The 23,176-nt window shown below is 41.0% G+C and overlaps 2 protein-coding genes across 2 annotated transcripts in view; both read left to right on the plus strand.

Annotated features, from left to right (window-relative positions):
• Positions 1–3,245: 3,245 nt before the first annotated feature.
• Positions 3,246–4,965, plus strand: rrs1 (ribosome biogenesis regulator 1 homolog). The gene has a single exon (XM_028803585.2). It carries the CDS (start codon positions 3,284–3,286, stop codon positions 4,295–4,297), a length of 1,014 nt encoding a protein of 337 aa, XP_028659418.2. The 5' UTR covers positions 3,246–3,283; the 3' UTR covers positions 4,298–4,965.
• A 9,950-nt stretch (positions 4,966–14,915) lies between these two features.
• Positions 14,916–23,176, plus strand: part of adhfe1 (alcohol dehydrogenase iron containing 1) — a 48,390-nt gene continuing 40,129 nt past the window's right edge. The window contains exons 1-3 of the mRNA XM_028803586.2: positions 14,916–15,079; positions 19,815–19,852; positions 21,769–21,815. Coding sequence (XP_028659419.2) covers positions 15,027–15,079; positions 19,815–19,852; positions 21,769–21,815 — 138 coding nt within the window. The 5' untranslated portion in view covers positions 14,916–15,026. The remainder of the gene's footprint in view (positions 15,080–19,814; positions 19,853–21,768; positions 21,816–23,176) is intronic.

A 23,176-nucleotide genomic window follows, 5' to 3' on the forward strand; every position in this document is an offset into this window, starting at 1 on the left:
CAATTGTAGTCCTGATCGCCAACAATGATAAGATGTCTTACAGAAGAAATTTTCATTTTGCAATAGCAGTTCCAAAACAACAATCTCTCATTTAATGTCAGCAAAACCCAGGAGAAAGAACAAACTTCCATATATATTGGTGGGGATGCCGAGGAAAGGAGATTTAGGAATCACCATCACTAATAACCTGAAGAGGGCACAACACAATTATCATAACTACTCAATTTTTATTTTTGCAGATGTCTGACAAAACCCTGGAAGTCTCCGTCTCTACTTACAAACATTTATAGGTGTACAGTGGAGTTCATTATTACTGATTGCGTTTCATTCCGGCATACAGTAGCACCAATTTGGCAGAATGACAAAGCACTGCAGAATGTGGTGAAGACAGTTGAACAAAGTTCAGAATATTACTGACATAGGACATACCATCACCACCCACTGCATCAGAAAGGTAAAGTCAGCCGTCCTTCACAGTCATGTTTCTCCCTCATCCATCCTGGTTGATGGGACATGGCCAGTAGCACTCACACTAATAGACGTGTGGACACCATTAATTCTCCAGTCACAAGACTACTAAAAAAAATACACACAATTGCATTTAACTGCCCTTGCTAGTCACTTTTTAAGTCATCCATTGTAGTTACTATTTTGTGTTATTTTCATTCTCTGTTTTTGGATTTATTTATTGTCTGATTGCTCATACTACTGTCACTAATTTATGTAAGACCTTCAACTAATAATCTCATTTTACTTTTAAACATGTAAAAACCTTGCCCTTACTTGTACCTAAAATGATTATCCCTCTTATTAATAGGGTGTTTCAGAAGAAACTAAAGAATACTTTTTTTAATTAACCAATTATTTCAAATAATAATTTATTGGTTGTTGTCACACAAGTCCTACAAAAGCAAGTTCTTGATCAAGCAGAGTTCTCTAATTCTAAACCCATTTCCAACCATCCATTTTTGGCTAAGGCATTGGAATGTATTGTTGCCTTATAATTAATTTTGTATATAGAAAGGTACCGGCTGTTTGAATCACATCAGTCTGGTTTTAGGGCTAAGCACAGTGTTGAGACTGCTTTGGTGAAGATTGTGAATGATCTTCTTATAGTTGTTGATCATGGATGCTGTTCTGTTGTAATTCTCCTTGATCCTTCAGCAGCATTTGACACTGTGTACCAATCTGTGCTCATTCAGTGTCTGCAGTCTTAGCTAGGTCTTACAGATGTAGGGCTGAAAACTTGTATTTTCTCAGTCAAGAAACTGTAATACAATAAATGGTTGAAACAATGATCTTAAATATATAAATGCATGTAAACTTACATTTTGTAAACTTACATTTAAGCAATGTTTTCGCAGTCAACATCAGTTCATTGTTTCAAAGTGCTGGTCAATATCTATGAATAATTGCCCCTTTTGCAACAAGACTATAAACCGTTCCTGATGATTTTAACGCTTCTGCTCTGTAAGAATCAAAAACTTAAAGGTGGAAGGCAAACTCATTTTTCCATCTGTGCTGAAGGTGTTTTTGTGGTTATGGAAACTGATTTATGTTCTTCTTTTTTTGATAAACTAGTGAACCTGTAGCACATCCAACATCACTAATGCAACCATTTTTTCCAAAAGCAAACATAAAATAATCCTATGAAATATTGTTGTAGTATCAATGGATAAAAATAACAGTCTGTCTGTCTGATAGGCAATTGGTAGTTGAATTGCTAGTCATTTAACGGTCAGATTACAAACTATTTTTTTTCACAACATGTTTTAACTAAAACTTTCAGTAAATTTACAGTAAATTACTGGCTACTGAATTGCAATGCTATTACAGTTAAAATGTAAAAATTCAGGAAATTGCTGTAACTTAACAGCAGTGTACTGCTACTTCACTTTAATTTAATGGCCCAGTTTACTGTGAAGTCACTGTATTTTTGTTGTAATATACAGTAATATAATACAGTAAAATACTGTGAAATTAGTGCAATTAGTGTAGCGAGCAATTTACTGTAAATTCACAGTCAAATTTGTACAGTGAAGAAATAATCGCTGGAGGCAGATTGGAAACAGATTACAAAACTAAAGAAAAAGAAAAGATAGTAAGGTTTAAGACTTTTTTATAAAATGATCATAGGGAATTTGGGGAAAATGGCATCCCTTTTTTCATCAAGCTAGTATGGCAGATCTATCATAAAATTCTAAGCACAAACGAAATACTGGCAAAAAGGATGGCAAAAAAAACGTTCTCTCAGCCGAAGGGCCGAGTACGGATAAATGGAAACAGCGGAACATGTAATGCGGGAACATATGGTCACTTAAAATATATGGGAAAACGCAAAGGACTACCTTCTATCTAAAGTAAAACTATCCATCCATCCATCCATTTTCCAACCCGCTGAATCCGAACACAGGGTCACGGGGGTCTGCTGGAGCCAATCCCAGCCAACACAGGGCACAAGGCAGGTAACCAATCCTGGGCAGGGTGCCAACCCACCGCAGTAAAGTAAAACTATAGAAATAGTAATGTATCGCAGTAAAAATTATAACAGCCTTGAAAGAAGTGATAAAAATAAACTATTGCTGATGCAATATGGAAAGCAAGATGTATACCAAATGAAAAGTTGTAAAACTATTTGCAGGTGGCAAAAGACATTCTATTCTACTACAAGAAGCAAAAGTTAAAGAAAAAAACAAAGAAAAAGGAAAGCATTCCAATCACCAAGGTAAGATTTTTTTTAAATATCGCTTTCTACTTTTAAGTAATAAGAACTTTTAGAAACATCGGCAACCCACCAAATGAATAACGTTTGATAAGTATGTTTAAAAGGAGGAACCGAAAGTAAAAAGATCTCATTTTTAAAAAGTAGAGACAAAGATCTGCCTGTGCAGGTATTCATGAGTAAATACTAGTTCCTCTTTAAATGAGTCTGTCTTTCGTTACAATACCTAGACATTCCATGAAATAACGGAGTTAGAAAGTCAAAGGATATAGTGACCGGATCGTGTCCTTATTCTAAAGAGTACTTTGATTATTTTAACTTCTAAACGTTACTGGACCCTTCATATTCTATAATATACTTAAGTACATGATGCAATAAGACAGTTCACTCGGCGGTAACACAATTTATAAAAGTAACTTTTGAGTAAAAGCATAAGAATGACGCGGCAGCCATCTAGAGGACGTCTTGAAAACAACAACAGAAGCCGTGCGCGAGCCACTCGGAAGTACTTATTGCGCTTGACCTTTTGCCACGTGCTCCTCTGTTTCAGGCAACGTCAAGATGGCAGCGTGCAGTATTGAAGACGTGCTCGCCAAAGTTGAGAAAGATGAGGCTGAAATACTCAAAAATATCACTGTTCACAAGGAGCTGGAGTTGGAATTCGATATCGGAAACTTAGCTGCGTTTGACAAAAACCCTGCGGACGTGGGCTTATTTCGAAAGCATAAGAAAGAGGAGTTTCTGAGATCACTCGCCCGGGACAACACGCAGTTGCTGATCAATGAAATGTGGAAACTGCCCACGGAGAGGGTGCAGGAAGCGGTGGTAGCCAAGCTACCTGAGCCCCACACCCGTCTCCCCAGGGAGAAGCCATTACCCAAACCCCGTCCACCAACTAAGTGGGAGGAATTCGCGAAGCTGAAGGGCATCCCCAAGAAAAAGAAAACAAACCTGGTGTGGGACGATGTCCACAAAGAGTGGAGAAGGCGCTGGGGGTACAAGCGGGCCAAAGATGACACCAAGGACTGGCTCATCGAGGTCCCAGAGAGCGCCGACCCCAACGAGGACCAGTTTGCCCGTCGCCTTAAAGCAAAGAATGAGCGCGTGGCCAAAAATGAGCTGAACCGGCTGAAAAACATCGCGAGGGGGCAAAAGGTTAGTGTGCAGGTGCCCCCCAAGGACCAGTCAAAAGCTGAACTGGGGAAAGCAATGCAACTGGCCAGAATCTCCACCGCTTCAGTGGGTAAATTTCAAGACAAACTGCCAAAAGAAAAGCCGACACGAACTGTGGGCAAAAAGAGAAGCTTCCAGCCGCTGATCGGTGACTTTAACATGGAGAAGCAGAGACAGCTCGATCTCCTGAAAGTGATGGAAAATAAGAAGCCGCGAATGAACGTAACGAGGGCGGTGAACAGGCAGATGCGGGAGGAGGACGCGGAGGCAGCCAGACACAAGAAGGAGGGCAGACGAGGAGGGAAAGGGGGCAAGAAAAAAGGGAGAGGAGGAGGAGGGAAGGGGAGAGGTGGTCCGAAGAGCAGAGGTGGTCCGAAGAGCAAAAAACATCACGGAAAATAGCCCCCAAGAGAGAGTCGTTGAGACTCATTACATACTGTGTATACTTTTTAAAGAGGAGCCGTGCACAACACAGAGAGGTTGCTGTCACCTCCACTGGCTGCCTTTGACCTTTTTTTTGTTGCCAGTCGAGCACCAGTTGTAAGACTAAAGACACAGACTGCACAAAGCGGAGAGGACTCAACCTAGAATCTGAAGTTGAATGACAAGCATTTCAGACGAACAGACCAATGACACACGGGACTGGACGGGTCTGAATTGCAAGGGTATCCCGAGGTGATTAATGCAAATGACCGCAATGGTACCTTTCTGTTTTTGATGTGGTCGAATTTCTCAGGCTTTAATTATCCATCTTTTGGTTTCATAACTTTCTCAACCATGCAATTTTTATTCCCCATATTTCTTTGACTTTTGGTCAGTGACGTTCGACTGTATTGTTTTAGTAACTGTCACAAGTATTGTTTGTAAAATTAACATCCTTGTTTTCAAGTGCCTTGTACACATTTAATTTTGGGTTCCATTGATTAATGATAATTGAAATTAAAAAAAGGCAGTGAAACGGGTATGGTGCCTGCTGCGGTGTGCTGCAAATGGAATGTTTTTGACTAAACAAATGCAATGTTTTCCCAGTCTTCTAAATTAAATATAAGCTGAAGCAACTGGTGATTTCAGTATTGTGAAAGTTTGTGTTTTGAGTGTGTATTGCAGAGACAATTCTGCTTCTGTGTGGGCAGGATTGTTATGAAAACTAAGGTTTCTTTGCACAATCCAGAGTTGAAAAATGTGACTTTCGGTTGTGTGATTCTTTCAATAAATGCTTTATTGATTCTTCAATGCAACTTTTGGCCATGGTCAACAAGACTTACTTTAATTACTTTGGGCTGTGGTTCTCAAACTCATTCCTGGAGAGGACCCCCATGACTTTTTTTTTTTTTTCACCAAGTAATTTTTAATTGGAGTCCTAGACTAATTGGGTGAGCTGTTATTTTACAATTTCTGTATTTTGGGGTCAATGTAGAAATTGCAAAACTAAGGCTGGTAATTTTTATGAATGTACTAAGCAGTTATATGAGGCTCATGTAGTTAGTTTTTCTTTCAGTACTTTTTAGCAATATTTTCATCCTGGTTTTTCAGGTGTTACCAGATGTTTAATCCATCATTTACCAATGAGCACGTTAAGTTGGTTTGATGCTGAAGAAGTTGTAGCCTTTCAACATTGTGTTGTTTTTAATTGTCATTATTAGGATATAATTCAGGGAGCAAACTGCACTGAAAAAAGGGTAAAGTAACGAGAAAACAACAAAACAGCTAAGAATTTAAATTGTAACAAAAATAAAAATATATATTTTCAAATGTCTATTAAATGTAAAAATCATACTGCTGTGCTTTTCTGTATGTAGAATAAAGGAAGAGAGAGAAAAAGACCAGCTAATTAAATGAAATCAATTATTATTGTGAATCTGGTTGGAACAAAATCCAGCACCCTGTGGGATCCCCAGGAGCAAGGGCCTAGGGGTCTATATCAAAACAGATAACTACGTAAACTCTGAATTTTTTCCTGTGTAGTTATTTCAGATAAGAAAGATAGTAGGTTTGAGGTAAAATAGATTCTAAACTTAACATCAGAGAATGACATTGTGTTGTATGTTTATTAAAAGGTGCATACAAGTGAGAATTTCAGTGTACTCTGTACGTACAACAGTATTTACCCAATAAGTAAATTGGTCAAATTAGTCACTGTATGACAAATTATACTGTACAATATATGCATACCCTTTTTTTTTTTTGGTTTCACTCTGGATTATTGTTACCTATCTGCAAAGAGGTTTGCAGCTCTATTTCAAGGTTTACACAAGAAAACATGGAATTTGCCTTCTCAGTTGCATCCAATAACTGACAAATATTAAGTAAAACAAAACAGAGACTAGAGAGGTGAAAATCTGGACAGAGTCTAAAATATTTATCCATCCATTTTCCAACCCGCTGAATCTGAACACAGGGTCACAGGGGTAAAATATTTATACAATTTGAAAATTGACTCTTTATTAATTAGTTCTAGCATTTCAAAAGTGCATTTTTACCTAAAATGGTTACAGGATACATATGAAAAACCTTGACCTTTCTGGATTATTTTAATACCTCATATAAAAAATGAGTGGATGGTGTTTTAATAAAACTAGAAAGTTGTGTATTGTTAACAAATAAACATTTGCATTTTGAGACACTTCACAGTCAACACTTGTATTCAAGTTTGTACTTCAGATTTAACTGGAAGTAATACTAGATGGATATGTGCATTTCTGAAAGAGAGAGGGAGAAAAAAAATGTTGCAGTGCTACAAAATTTTCAAATGTGCATGGTGTTCTTCACATTTTTCCCCAAAGGGTGTATAAAACTACATATAATGTACTTGTATATAAATAGATTACCCGCTTTATTGTTTAAAAATTGTAATGCCTAGATATGACGACTTTATTTTCATGCATTCTGATAAAGTAGTATTTTGTATTTATTTATTTTTAATTTTTTTGAAGAATGCATAAAAATAATTTGAACAGTTCCAAAGTACGGTAATTCTTAACAAATGACATGCGTTCTCAGTTGACTACTGCATAATGTATCGAAAAGTTTGTATTTTCTACTCCATCATCATTTGCTGGTCTCACTTAAACTGCATGTAAGTATGTGGTGAGCTGAAGCATAAAGGATCAACAGCAGGAGCAAGATGGAGGGCTGTCCTTGGACACTGGTACTGGGCTAGTTTAGGCTCTACTAGTTAAACCAACACACTTCTCTTTGGGAGTGGCAGGAAAAGAAGAATACCTGGAGAGAAAAAAAATACTTGAGAACATAAAAGCCTCACAAAGATGGAAACTGCTCACAGTCAGGATTTGACTCCAGTCTGCAGCTGGGAGGTCCCGCACTATCTTCAGATGTTGTTAATTTATAATCTTTTAGAAGTAAATATATACAGATCCACCAAAAATGGAAATGACAAAATTGTTTAATGGATTCTTTGATTAAACAATATAAAACAAGTTTTATCACTTTCAGTGTTCTTAGCAAAATGTTACATTTTTTAAATATTTTGACTTTTTTGTTACTAGTGTGCATTACATAAACCTTGTTCAGCATCAGAAGATAAAGTAAAAATAAACATGTTGGTTAATTTCTTCTAAAACTCAATTTAACAATAATGCAGTTTCTGAATGCAAATATAAGACAGAAAATTAAAAGCACAGTTGATTAAGCCGGGATTTAAAAAGATAATGTAAATGTGATGCACTGACAGAAACCGGTTGGAACAAAAACCAACAGCCACAGGGAGTCTACGGGACTGCATTTGAGAACCACTGATGCACAGATTCTAATTCATGATTTTCCTACTTCATGTCTGGATTACTGCACCGGTCTCCCTCTCAAATTTTTTAAGTAAATTGCAGTATTTCCTAAACTCAAGTTTGCCAACTCACTCCTAACAGGAAATCCACACTTAATCACTCCTGTTCTATTCCAGTTACACTGGCTTCTTGTGTTCAAGTTAAACACTTCACTCTTGAATTCACTTTCCAGGGTTTGTACCTGCCTTGTGCCTTATGTTAGCTTGATTTGGCTCCAGCCCTCCTCACGACCCTTATCTGAATTAAGTGGGTTTGAAGTTAACATTAAACTTGCACTCAATCACCTTGTCCCTTCTATCTCATTGCTCTTCACTCAACTTTATAGACCTGCTTGTTCCCTCGGGTTTTCTGGGACCAGGCTTGTCTCTGTGCACCAAGGTAATGTAATGTTGAACACTCTTTTCCCAGTCTCTCAGCGATTGTACAAACCTTTCCTCTTACAAGTCCAACCTTAAAACATCCCTTACCATTGATTTAACAAGACCTGACGGATGTATTATTTTTATTTTACTATACATTTCTTGATTTTATTTTTGTTTTTTATATTTTGTATTGTGGGCAGCACGGTGGTGCAGTGGTAGCGCTGCTGCCTCACGGTAAGGAGATCCGGGTTCGCTTCCCGGGTCCTCCCTGCATGGAGTTTGCATGTTCTCCCTTTGTCTGCGTGGGTTTCCTCCCACAGCCCAAAAACATGCAGGTTAGGTCGATTGACGATTTTAAATTGGCCCTAGTGTGTGCTTGGTGTGTGTGTGTGTCCTGCGGTGGGTTGGCTCCCTGCCTTGCACCCTGTGTTGGCAGGGATTGGCTCCAGCAGACCCCCGTGACCCTGTGTTCTGGTTCAGCAGGTTGGAAAATGGATGGATGGATATTTTGTATTGTTACCTGAAATATGCCGGCTTTCTTTGTACCTATTTGTTAATGCAGGTTTGTAAACTTACCTTGAATTTCAGATAAGGCGCTACGTAAATAAAAACTTACTTTTTATTATTACTCCTCTAAGGTGCAGGTTCTTTCCAAGTTGTAATAGGTTTCATATATATATATATATAATATATGGAATGCGAGTCCCGCCCCCCGTCACTTCACGTGTGGAGTTCGCATGTTATCCCAACCATTGGAACAGGGCGTTCAGTACTAGTGATGGGAACTCCGGCTCTTTTCAAAGCTTCGGCTCTTTTGGATCGGCTCCCTTTAAAGAGTCGGCTCTTACGGCTCCCGAATGGCTCTTCATTTAGTATCACTTGGATGCTTATAGCCCAAACGTGTTGTGAGGGTCTGCTGGGAACGTCTGGCAGAGCCCCCTGTCAGAAGTAGCTTCAACTCCCACCTCCGGCAGAACTTCGACCACATCCCGAGGGAGGTGGGGGACATTGAGTCCGAATGGGCCATGTTCTGTGCCTCTATTGTTGAGGCAGCTGACCGGAGCTGTGGCCGTAAGGTGATCGGTGCCTGTCGTGGCGGCAATCCCCGAACCCGTTGGTGGACACCGGCGGTGAAGGATGCCGTCAAGCTGAAGAAGGAGTCCTACAGGACCCTTTTGTCCTGTGGGACCCTGGAGGCAGCTGATAGGTACCAGCAGGCCAAGCGGAATGTGGTTTTGGTGGTTGCTGAGGCAAAAACTCGGGCGTGGGAGGAGTTTGGGGAGGCCATGGAGAATGACTTTCGGACGGCTTCGAGGAGATTCTGGTCCACCATCCGGCGTCTCAGGAAGGGGAAGCAGTGCAGTGTCAACACTGTATATGGTGGGGATGGTGCGCTGCTGACCTCGACTCGGGACGTTGTGGGTCGGCGGGGGGAGTACTTCGAAAACCTCCTCAATCCCATTAACATGCCTTCCAATGAGGAAGCAGAGCCTGGGGACTCGGAGGAGGGCTCCCCCATCTCTGGTACTGATGTCACCGAGGTGGTCAAAAAACTCCTTGGTGGCAGGGCCCCGGGGGTGGATGAGATACGCCCGGAGTTCCTCAAGGCTCTGGATGTTGTATTACTGTCTTGGTTGACACACCTCTGCAACATCGCATGGACATCAGGGACAGTGCCTCTGGATTGGCAGACCGGGGTGGTGGTCCCCCTCTTTAAGAAGGGGGATCGGAGGGTGTGTTCCAACTACAGAGGGATCACACTCCTCAGCCTCCCTGGAAAAGTCTATTCAGGGGTCCTGGAGAGGAGGGTCCGTCGGATAGTCGAGCCTCGGATTCAGGAGGAACAGTGTGGTTTTCGTCCCGGTCGCGGAACAGTGGACCAGCTCTATACCCTTAGCAGGGTCCTGGAGGGTGCATGGGAGTTTGCCCAACCAGTCTACATGTGTTTTGTGGACTTGGAAAAGGCATTCGACCGTGTCCCTCGGGGAATCCTGTGGGGGGTACTCCGAGAGTATGGGGTACCGGCCCCCCTGATAAGGGCTGTTCGGTCCCTGTACGATCGGTGCCAGAGCTTGGTCCGCATTGCCGGCAGTAAGTCGAACCTGTTTCCAGTGAGAGTTGGACTCCGCCAGGGCTGCCCTTTGTCACCGATTCTGTTCATAACTTTTATGGACAGAATTTCTAGGCGCAGCCAGGGCGTTGAGGGGGTCCGGTTTGGTGGGCTCAGGATTGGGTCACTGCTTTTTGCAGATGATGTTTGCTTCATCAGGCCCTGATCTTCAGCTCTCTCTGGATCGGTTCGCAGCCGAGTGTGAAGTGGCTGGGATGAGAATCAGCACCTCCAAATCCGAGACCATGGTCCTCAGCCGGAAAAGGGTGGAGTGCCCTCTCAGGGTTGGTAGCGAGATCCTGCCCCAAGTGGAGGAGTTCAAGTATCTCGGGGTCTTGTTCACGAGTGAGGGAAGAATGGAGCGTGAGATCGACAGGCGGATCGGTGCGGCATCCGCAGTAATGCGGGCGCTGCATCGGTCTGTCGTGGTGAAAAAGGAGCTGAGCCGCAAGGCGAAGCTCTCAATTTACCAGTCGATCTATGTTCCTACCCTCACCTATGGTCATGAACTATGGGTAGTGACCGAAATGAGTTTCCTCCGCAGGGTGTCTGGGCTTTCCCTTAAAGATAGGGTGAGAAGCTCAGTCATCCGGGAGGGTCTCAGAGTAGAGCCACTGCTCCTCCGCATCGAGAGGAGTCAGATGAGGTGGCTCGGGCATCTGATCAGGATGCCTCCTGGACGCCTCCCTGGTGAGGTGTTCCGGGCACGTCTAACTGGGAGGAGGCCCCGGGGAAGACCCAGGACACGCTGGAGGGACTATGTCTCTCGACTGGCCTGGGAATGCCTTGCGATTCTCCCGGAAGAGCTAGAAGAAGTGGCCGAGGAGAGGGAAGTCTGGGCATCTCTGCTCAAGCTGCTGCCCCCGCAACCCGACCTCAAATAAGCGGAAGACAATGAATGGATGGATGGATGGATGCTTATATTTTAGCCTAATTAAGCAATTATGAATGGTTTGTGTATAAGCAATTTCTTATTCATTGTTTTCAGACATTACGTATTTTATGTATTTTTTTCATTACAAAAAATACAGTTACTATTGTTTAACATTTTAATAAAAGCTTTAAATGAACAACTTAACACAAAACCACAGCAAACAAATTAAATAAAGGCCAAACTCAACAACAACAACACAACACTATGACTCTTTGAATAAAAGTTTTTAGTCCAGGTTGGCATTCAGAAATGCCAGATGCCTCAGCTTAGATGGGCTGATGCGATTTCTCCTCTCCGTGATTATTTGTCCTGTTTTTGAGAAGACTCTTTCTGAGGGGACCGATGTAGCGACAATGCAAAGTCTTCCTACCATTTCCTTAACCAGGCATGGGTAGACTGCAGCCTTGGCCTCCCACCAGCTCAGTGGGTCTTTGGATGAGGGGCTCCTCAAGATAGGACCTCAACTCCAGCATAGCATCAGCTTTGGGATTTCTCCTTGCAGTGTCTCCTGTTGCTCTTTCCTCAAAGAGCCTCCACACAGCAGAAGCTTGTGGTTCCTGTGAACACGCCCCTGCTCCAATTTCTGCCTCTTGGCCCTCTGATGGAGGAGCAGACAGGCTGCTGGGGTTGCATCTTGCTGCTGCTGCACTTATTCTTTGAAATGCCTCATCCACAGCACTGTTGTCATTAAATGCTACCTTTTTTCCAGAGCAGTGGTTTCTGAAAGCACAGTGTTGTACTCCATCCTCAGATATATAGTTATGGAATAGTTGTTTGGGACAAAGTTTTTCTGCTAGGGAGAACATACAGTGGTGTGAAAAACTATTTGCCCCCTTCCTGATTTCTTATTCTTTTGCATGTTTGTCACACAAAATGTTTCTGATCATCAAACACATTTAACCATTAGTCAAATATAACACAAGTAAACACAAAATGCAGTTTTTAAATGATGGTGTTTATTATTTAGGGAGAAAAAAAATCCAAACCTACATGGCCCTGTGTGAAAAAGTAATTGCCCCCTTGTTAAAAAATAACCTAACTGTGGTGTATCACACCTGAGTTCAATTTCCGTAGCCACCCCCAGGCCTGATTACTGCCACACCTGTTTCAATCAAGAAATCACTTAAATAGGAGCTGCCTGACACAGAGAAGTAGACCAAAAGCACCTCAAAAGCTAGACATCATGCCAAGATCCAAAGAAATTCAGGAACAAATGAGAACAGAAGTAATTGAGATCTATCAGTCTGGTAAAGGTTATAAAGCCATTTCTAAAGCTTTGGGACTCCAGCGAACCACAGTGAGAGCCATTATCCACAAATGGCAAAAACATGGAACAGTGGTGAACCTTCCCAGGAGTGGCCGGCCGACCAAAATTACCCCAAGAGCGCAGAGACAACTCATCCGAGAGGTCACAAAAGACCCCAGGACAACGTCTAAAGAACTGCAGGCCTCACTTGCCTCAATTAAGGTCAGTGTTCACGACTCCACCATAAGAAAGAGACTGGGCAAAAACGGCCTGCATGGCAGATTTCCAAGACGCAAACCACTGTTAAGCAAAAAGAACATTAGGGCTCGTCTCAATTTTGCTAAGAAACATCTCAATGATTGCCAAGACTTTTGGGAAAATACCTTGTGGACTGATGAGTCAAAAGTTGAACTTTTTGGAAGGCAAATGTCCCGTTACATCTGGCGTAAAAGGAACACAGCATTTCAGAAAAAGAACATCATACCAACAGTAAAATATGGTGGTGGTAGTGTGATGGTCTGGGGTTGTTTTGCTGCTTCAGGACTTGGAAGGCTTGCTGTGATAGATGGAACCATGAATTCTACTGTCTACCAAAAAATCCTGAAGGAGAATGTCCGGCCATCTGTTCGTCAACTCAAGCTGAAGCGATCTTGGGTGCTGCAACAGGACAATGACCCAAAACACACCAGCAAATCCACCTCTGAATGGCTGAAGAAAAACAAAATGAAGACTTTGGAGTGGCCTAGTCAAAGTCCTGACCTGAATCCAATTGAGATGCTATGGCATGACCTTAAAAAGGCGGTTCATGCTAGAAAACCCTCAAATAAAGCTGAATTACAACAATTTTGCAAAGATGAGTGGGCCAAAATTCCTCCAGAGCGCTGTAAAAGACTCATTGCAAGTTATCGCAAACGCTTGATTGCAGTTATTGCTGCTAAGGGTGGCCCAACCAGTTATTAGGTTCAGGGGGCAATTACTTTTTCACACAGGGCCATGTAGGTTTGGATTTTTTTTTCTCCCTAAATAATAAAAACCACCATTTACAAACTGCATTTTGTTTACTTGTGTTATATTTGACTAATGGTTAAATGTGTTTGATGATCAGAAACATTTTGTGTGACAAACATGCAAAAGAATAAGAAATCAGGAAGGGGGCAAATAGTTTTTCACACCACTGTACATGGGGTTTAAGGCCTGTACAAAAGTTGTAAATCCGCTGTCCTCCACAATGGAAAATGGTTAAAAGTCGCTAGCTATCATTTTAGCCAGCTCCTCATCGACACTTATTTGTTTGTTTGGCGTCATTTGTTTTGGAATAAATGTGCTTATTTTGGTTTGAACTGAAGACCGTGTTATACCTGCAGTTTTCGGTAAGACAGTGGATGCTGCAGCAGAAGTGCTTGGCTTTTTTCCAGGGTCAGTGGATGGCAGGAGAGAGGGCACGCTCTCCTCGAGTTGCACGGATGGGTGGGTGGTTCTTATATGTCTGTGCAGGTTTGTTGTTGACCCTGCTCTAACGGATATTTTCATATTACAAATTCTGCACTTAGCTTTACAGTCTCCAATATCACTGAAATGCAGCCAGATGCTGCTTCTTTTTCGGCTTTCACTCATTTCTTCACTCTTTTTTTTCTTCACGACGCGCTTGCATTTAAATTTGGCTCCTCGTCTGTCGCAGCGACAGATACACAGAGCGACAGTGTCCTGGCCTGTACCAACACTCGCTGTCTTCGGAGCGTCTGCCCCCCTTCCTTCTTTCACATAATGGTACGATCCTAGTCCGATGTGTTGTTCGTGAACGAGCCGGCATTATGAGCCAATGTTCTGTGTGCCCATATAAGTAAAGTCCCGCCCCTGCCAAATGGATTTTGGAGAAGGGTCTGGCTGCAGACTGTGCACTCTCAGCCATTTTGGGAGATTTTCAGCAGAGCTGAGCTGGAGCCGCTCAAGCTTCGGCTCTGCTCGACGGGCATCGGCTCCTCTCGTTTGCTTCAAAGCATCGGCTCTTAGAGCCGGCTCGTTCGCGAACGACACATCACTATTCAGTACTCCGTTATTGTACAGTATATGGCTGGCTTTTACATATTATAAGAGAATACTAACTGAAGAGCACGGAACATATGAGCATACAACTTAACTTGTCTTAAGTGTACGCCCGTTCCAGTTCTGCTTCAGTGTAAAGCACTTTGACGCAAATAAAGTTTCTTTCCTGTATTTACCGAAATGTCTCCATTGTCCCGCAATAGTTCGAACACAACTGAAATTTTGATTCCACATTAACGATGTGTCGAGCTGCTTGTACAACGCGATTTTACTTCCAGAACAGAACCGCTTTCTTTAAGTTGATGTCCAGCATTTACAGAACAGAGCACTGTTGGCATGAAGTAACTGCGTAAAAGAAGCTAGGCTCTTTGAAGAAGCCACAAGCCCCCTGACACCCTTAAACATGTGCAAAAATGATTGGTGTACAGAGGAATAATTGATAAGCAGTACCTACCGACGATTTGATAATATAATGATTGACATGTAAACTCCTAAAGGTGATTGGTGGATACAGACTAGACGTGTAGTCCAAAGTCTTAGCTTCTGGGGACAACATTGAAGCTGGACATTGCAGCACTGTTCGGCAACGTCACGGGAGAGCTGATGTTATTGGACTTGTAACTTATAACAGTAACTATGGCAGGTCGGGACAGAGCGATTGAGCTCCTTCGGCAGCTGCAGAGAGCTTCGTAAGTGTACTTAAAAATAAAATAAGCGTCAGTTTTGGATATTTTCTCAGTATTATTTTTTAGAATGCACAATTTGTACAGAGAGTAATGCGATAGGCTAACTGTGGCGTAGTATACTAATTTAATGCATCGTGCACGGTTTGACAAGCTATAGTGATCGAAACAGCGAGGGGCTCTAAAAGTAGTTATGACAAAATATAAACAGTATTTTGGACTTGTGGAACGTGTACTCCTCAAGATGGAACCATTCCTCCTCCATTCAGACGGTTGTAGGTGGACGTTAAGGAGTAGGCAACTGGCGCCCAGTCCCGGTTAGTTTTAATTCCTGCTTTGCCCCCTGGAATAAGTCAGTTCAGGAAATGGATTGGGGATTTCAGTCAACATCTCTAGGATCAGGATAACATTTTCACCCAAGACTCGTAGTTAGTTTGACTGATAATTCAAATTATTTTGTTCACAAAAGAATAAAGAAAATTAGTTTAGTGTACTGGCACACCGAGGTTAAACTTTTATTAAGTCCCAATGGTAAGGAATCCATGAGGTAAAGATGGTTTTAAAAGAAAAATAAAATGTTCCAAAACCTTAAAAAAGTGTAAAATCTTACTTTAAAAAGTGTAAAATCTTACATATGAGCCTTAAATATTGTAAAATACTTAAATAAGGGAGTTATGTAATTAAAAAAGATAAAATAAACCCCAGTGTTAAAAGTTGCATTTTTTAAAACTATGATAGATTTACCTAACCTTAAAATGTGCAAAAATAAAACTTATGTATATTTTTAAGATTTTAAAAATTGAGTTTATTTATTCTTTGGGTGAATTGGATTAGGATATACACCTTTAAGTTAACATTAAAATATCTTTTAAAATTTTTTACAGATAACTATATAATAGGGTTTTGTATTTCATTGTTAGGGTTAGTGTTACTCTTAAGGTCTATGAGATAAACTAACATTACAGTTAAGAGATTTAGTATTAAGGTTACATAAGCAAAAAATTCTGCGGTGGGCTGGCGTCCTGCCCGGGTTTTGTTTCCTGCCCTGTGTTAGCTGGGATTGGCTCCAGCAGACCCCCGTGACCCTGTAGTTAGGATATAGCGGGTTGGATAATGGATGGATGGATAGATAAACAAAAAATTAAGATTAGGGCCAATTTTAAAAGACCTTAAGGGTAGGATAGATGTAGGGAAAGCTATACACGAAAAGGTTAAAAGATTAAAAATATTAAAAATCAAGAATCTGAATATATTGCTACACTTCTGATTGTAACCCCATCTGTACAAATCACTAGCAGAAGTGGAAATCTGCCACCTCTATGGTCCATTCTGACCATTAAAGACTGCAAAACAGGATTGATACTCACGTGAATTGGTTATTTTGAGGTTCAAAGTTGTTTCAGTGTACGTAGGAGTTTGTATCCTCCATCTTCCTATCCCGCTTTCCCAGTTCATTGGCCTGGGACAGCTGCCGTCTGTCCCAGCAGTCACAGGGTTCAAAGCAGGAACAACACTTGGGCCCATCATAGGACAAAGGCACAAACAAACAAATCACACACGCACACTTTGGCCAGTTTAGCAATGCCAGTCCACCTAACCTGCATGTCTTTGGACTGGGGCAGGAAGCCGCAGCACCTGGAGGAAACCCACACAGACACAGGGAGACCATGCAGGCTCCATACAGGGAACACCTGAGGCCCCCAGTCTCCTTACTGTGAGGCAGCAGTTCTACCACTGTACCAACGTGCTGCCCAAGTGTGTAGCAGCAATTTTTTTAAAAAAGTTGTGATTTCCATTTGTGGTCATTCTGTTAAAACATAAGGCACACATCAGGCTACCAGTGTGCCATGCCAGCTTTTTATATGGATGTTCCACGTTCCACCAGAATATTTGGGTGCTCTGTTTGCATGTCCATCACCTCCCATATCAAAGTGCAGTACTGATGGCCCATTAATAGCTGAGCTAATCAATCACACAAGTCTTCAATTGATGGGTTTTATGATTACATTGTGAGAAAATTAATTTTGTTCATTCACATCTACACTTGCTGAGCAAATTCATATTGGTGATACTGGGTACAGTCTCCTTTTCCTCTCAAAATAGCCTCAATTCTTCATGACATGGATTTCACAAGATGTTGAAACATCTCTGAAATTCTGGCATATCTTGACATTGTTGCATCATGCAGTTTCTGGAGATTTGTCATCTGCTCATTCATGCTACGACTCTCTTGTTCTACCACATCCCAAAGGTGTCCTATTGGATTCAGATCTGGTGACTGGGAAGGCCAATGAAGATTACTGAACTCCTTGTCATGTTCATGAAACCAGTTTGAGATGGTTGCTTTGTGACATGGAGCATTGACAGGCTGGAAGTAACTTTTAGCAGATGGGTAAATTGGAGCAGTGAAAGGGTGCATATGGTAAGCAACAATACTCAAATGTGGGCCCATAGTGTGCTAAGAAAACATTCCCTGTGCCATCACACTGTTGACACAAGGCAGGCTGGAGGCATGTATTCATGCTATTGGCGCCAAAATCTGACTGTTCCATCTGTGTGCATCAGCAGAAACAGAGATTCATCAGACCAGGCTACATTTTATTAGTCTTTAGCTGTCCAATTTTGATGAGCCTGTGCCCACTGCAGCCTCAGATTTCTGTTCTTGACTGACAGGAGTGGAACCTGACGTGGTATTCTGCTTTTTTAGCCCATCTTCCTCAAGGTTTGATATGTTGTACATTCTGAGATGCTGTTCTGCTCACCACAGTTGTACCAGGTGATTATCTGAGTTACCGTCACCTTTATGTCAGCTCGCACCAGTCTGGCCATTCATCTCTTATCTCTCTCACTGGATATTTTTTGTTTTTTTGCAACATTCTGAGCAAATTCTAGAGACTGTTTTGCATGAAAATCCCAGGAGATCGACAGTTACAGAAATACTCAGACCAGCCCGTCTAACGCCAACAATCACATCACGATGAAAATCACTGAGATCACTTTACTTCATCATTCTGGTGTTTGCTGTGACCATTAACTGAAGCTGCAGACCCGTATCTGCATAATTCTATGTGTTGTGCTGCTGCTTCTACATGATTGACTGATTAGATTATTGCATGGGTAAGCAGCTGTACATGTCTTCCTAATGATTTACTCAGTGAGTGGAAGTTGTGTAGTTTGTACTTGTCATCACCACTAACTGTACTTTTTATAGTCTAGTCTTATATTGTAACAAACATCAGGTGTTTGGGACCATCCTGTGTAATTTGTGAATAGATATTTCTGTATAAATTGCATTACTGTAGTTGCACATAAAACAAATCATATGCACTGTGTATCTTGTACATATCTCTTTATGGTCTGGTTTTTAAATGTGCACAGTTTCAGAGAGCTACAAGTATATATGAAATGACAATCTTTTTAATATTCATAACATGTTGCATTATATGTACTGTATATATCAGTCTTCTCCAAAATGAGGTGGGAAGCCCAATACCCCACAGATTTCCCAAGGATATTCTGAAAATTGCACTGTAGGAATATCCATCCATCCATCCATCCATTATCCAACCTCCTATATCCTAACTACAGGGTCACGGGGCTGTAGGAATATAATTACCAAATATAGTTATCAATATCTGTAATGCACAAATTGAACTCAGTGTTTGATCGTAGAATTTAAGCAAAAGATTGCCTCTGCAGGATGTGACATCAACTTTTTTACTTTGACAGAAGCACACTTTTGAAGAGAAAATTGCATACATTTTAAATAATTTGGATGGAAATTACTCATCCAGTAGAACCAGGGTTGGTCCATCCTTTATGCACAATTCCCACTGAGACAGGCCAACACACCCCCCTGGCTACTTGAATTAAATTGTTTTAGGAAATCGGTGGTTTACAGTTGTGCCTCACAGCTCCAGAATCCTGGGTTCAATCCAAGGGCCTGGGCGCTGCCTATGTAAAAGTTGCATGTTCTTCTAATGTCTGTGTTCATGTTCCTCCAGGTACCTGTGTCTTCATCTCAGAGGTGTGCATGTTAGGTTAAATGGACCCCAAAATTGTCCTCTACGGGTTTGCACTTGACTGTGCCCTGCAATGGACTAATGCCACATCCAGGGCTATGCGCCCCCAGAATAAGTACAGGTTCATCATAATGTGCTGCCAAGATAAATACTGGCTTCCCATAAACCTAAAGTGAATATGTAAGTTAGAACATGCAACGTGGGTGTGTTTTTTAAACATTACATTTTTAAGTAAATGCCAAAGACTTGCATAGCAATCACCAAAACACCCTTTCAGTAATAATCTAGAACTGGACGTGCCATAGCAGCACAGGCTTATGTTACAACAGGGCTGTTAGTCTCAGTCCAGTTTTCATATCAGAACCAGAGACCTACTTGTGCCTGTCCTATTAACTGTCCTGATTAGGTTTCTGAACCTAAGCCCTAGAATGGACATACCGAGTGATCTTGCCAATTGACATCTGTTTTTCCAAGAGAAACAGTAAACCTGAATTAAAAAAAAATAAACAGTATTCTGTATTTTTAATTTTTGTGTTACGTATTCTCTGTAAATAATGAACAGTAATGACCCATACAGAAAAACCTCTAATTTCCTGCAGTTTATTAACAGAACAATGGCTAAATTAGGTGTTTGTGTGCATTCAGAAAATAAATACATTATAAGTTTGGGAAAATTGTTTCATTCAATTAGTAAAAACACATTTTCTTTCTTGTTTTAGATGCAGATGCCCTGCACATTCACAGAGTTACTCTCAAGGTATTTTTTTATTAACCTTTATTCATTGTACACTCTCTTGGGGGGTCTGGTAGTTTATTTTTTAAGAGAAATTGTGATTTTGTTTTTGACTCTGACATTAAATATTACCTTTTCCCACATGGTTGTAAGCCATGAATCAGGACTGACATATAGCTTGAATCCCAGCTTAGACATTCTCCATGTGAAATTTGCCTGTTCTCCCTGGGTTTATGTGGATTAAGGCCTTGTCACGTTAGGCAACATTTCCAGATTTTCAGTAGTAGCCTCCTTTTACATAATCTTTGCAAGTTGGAGTCAGATGTTGGTGTGCTGCCATGAAAGCCACTTGCATAGTCTGACATACCCAGCAACTCACTCAAACTAGTTGGCAACTTACCCCAACAAAATTAATCAGGTTTGATTGTGTCTTTAGTTGTACGGGCATGCTCTGTGTGCGTGAGAGCTGACAACCAATGAATGCACACCTGGAAGTACAATGCATACAATGCAGCAATGGGATATAAGAAACATGAATGTTTTGATCCTCGGAAACAGTAAAGTTACTTGACTGTCTAAGGTCTTATGTTTTATGTACAACAACAGAATGGAAAAAAGGGCTAATATTGTGGATGAACACCCGTACCTGTTAAACCTTCATACAACACCAGCTCCATCAGTCAGCACATTATTAGCTATTACAAAAAGGAGGAGCGCAACTGTGCTGGATGGTCAGCACACAGTCGCTAAATTTGAGGTGCCCACCAATTTTACAGTCATGTAAACTGACATGCTCCAGCAAGAAGATAAGCAAATTTAGACGGAAAGAATGACATACCCAATAACTACAAGTCGCATAATGTGATTAGGTAAATTGGCAACTCCAAAATGGCTCTGGTGTTGGTGAGCACATGAGAGTGCCCTGCTACAGGGCTGTACAAGGTTTGTTAATACATTGCACCAAAGGATTCAGGCCCTCATGACTTTGAAATGCAATACGCAGGTTGCAAAAAGGCTAGATGGATGATGACATTTAGTATAATGCAATAGTATGTAGTTTTCTATATTAATATTTTAAATAGAGAACTGCATAAAGATCATTTTTGTCTATGTAATCATATTTTGTCATCTGTATTACATATTAGATATTCCTTATGATATTATTTTTCTTGGAGTATACAATATTTGAAAACATTTCTTCTAAAAGCCATCCAATTTGATACTTGTTGAATTTTCGGGTCTTAGGAGGTGCTGTACAGTCTAATTACATTTTAGATCAAAGAGTGCATCAATACCTTTTCTACAATTAAAATTCCTTTTAAAATGTATCAATGTTTATGTGTTAATACCACCAGAAACTGAATATTTAAAATGATTAACTCACCAGATCACTTGTTAATAGGAACACTTAGAATAGAATGAGAATTCTGCCATTTGTTATGCACTGAATGGACTTAGGCATCTTTTTTCAAGATTCATTGGCATCTGTGTTACCGTATTTCATGTCAGGATGTGTTGACCCACTGCAGGCTGTGATGCTGGAAAGTCAATTTATGGATATCATTTTTCCATTACTATTACATAACCCCCATGTCTGTGTGGCATCCCAAAGTGTTTTTGTGGAAGGATGACCGGTGGGCAGTAAATTTGCCCAGTCTGCATCATTGTGGTCCATCACAATGGGCTGGCACCCAATCTAGTGTTAGGTCCTTGTCCCAGTGGCCTCTAGCTCCCTATGAAACTGAAAATGAAACACAAGTAGGTCTAATAATAAATGACTATGTTGACTTTTGGGCATTTAACATTTTCCAAATCTTTCTGATTGTATGAGGTAACCCTGAAGTCTCAGATACTTTAATGTCTGTATTGTACCAATAATGGACATAGGACTGTAAGCAACAGTTGCTTTATAGAATAAATGCATTTTTCCATTTTTCCAGCTCCTCATCCTAGTGCCTGTGGTAAAACAACTGATTATGCATTTGAGGTATGTTTTTTTTATATTACTAAACTGATACTCAGTCACCTTTTGCTTTTATCATTGCAAGTTTCACGTATATGACATATATTGTGAATTTGTGAATTTCCCCTTGGGATTAATAAAGTATCTATCTATCTATCTATCTATCTATCTATCTATCTATCTATCTATCTATCTATCTATCTATCTATCTATCTATCACATATTATTATCATCGTTGTCATTTTTACTCCACTTATCCTGACATGAGTCACATTAACAATATGGCTGACCAGGCCATCCTAGTCACAAAACCTCCTTTCAACACCTCCTGGTAAATTCCCAGGTGCTCCCAGGCCCACTTAGAGATATAACATCTGCACTGGGTCCTGAGTCTCCACTGGGTCTTAGTGCCTTGTATACCATCTATGGCTGATGCAAAGGAGACATTCTAACTACAACAACAACAACATTTATTTACATAACATGTTTTCATACAAATGATGTAGCTCAAAGTGCTATACAAGATGAAGAAAGAAAAATATAAAAATAGAATTAGGCAATACTAATTAACAAAGAACAAAGTAAGGTCCGATGGCCAGGTAGGACAAAAAAAAAAAAAAAAAAAAAACTCCAGAGGGCTGGAGAAAAACACAAAATCTGCAGGGGTTCCAAGGCCACAAGACCACCCAGCTCCCACTAGGCATTCTACCTAACATAAATGATCTAAATCAGTCGTCATGGGTTTAAGGCTTCACGTGGAAGAATTAGATAATGATGGTCATATGGACCTCTGGCCTTTAATCCATCAATGTAGGGATGACACAGTGCTTTGATCAGGTGGTGGTGGTGCAGATCGCCACCACAGAAAACCAGAGAAAGAACAGCAGAGAAAGCAGGGGTTAGTACATGCCCAAACAACTTCAACTTGCTCTTCTTGATCCAGAGACACAGTGATTCTATGCCAAGGTACTGCAGTGCTGCCCACTCTGTCAGGGAGAAGCTTATTTGGGCTTCATGCCCTGCCAGTCTCATTCTTTCCATAAATACCAAGTGCTCGTCCCCATATTTGGAAGTGAGGATGCGGACTGACTAATAAATCATTGCTTGGCAAGGGTAGAGTAGAGGTGCAGTTCTTAGGTTCCCAAACTGGATGCTTTTCAGTCCTTGGTTGTGCCTTGATGTCCTGTCTTTGAAAGGGAAAGCAGAGAAAGTGTACTTTTGGACAAGACTGATTCCTACATTCAACAGACCTAACAAAGCAAACATAACTTTCAGCCTACAAATGTAAAGACTAAATTGCATGCAGCAGGAACCCCAGAACCGCATTGTCTTGAAGCACCTCCTACAACATGCTGCAAACTCACAAAGCACATTTAGAAAGGACT

Source organism: Erpetoichthys calabaricus, chromosome 6 (assembly GCF_900747795.2).
Source record: "Erpetoichthys calabaricus chromosome 6, fErpCal1.3, whole genome shotgun sequence".
Lineage (NCBI taxonomy): Eukaryota > Metazoa > Chordata > Cladistia > Polypteriformes > Polypteridae > Erpetoichthys > Erpetoichthys calabaricus.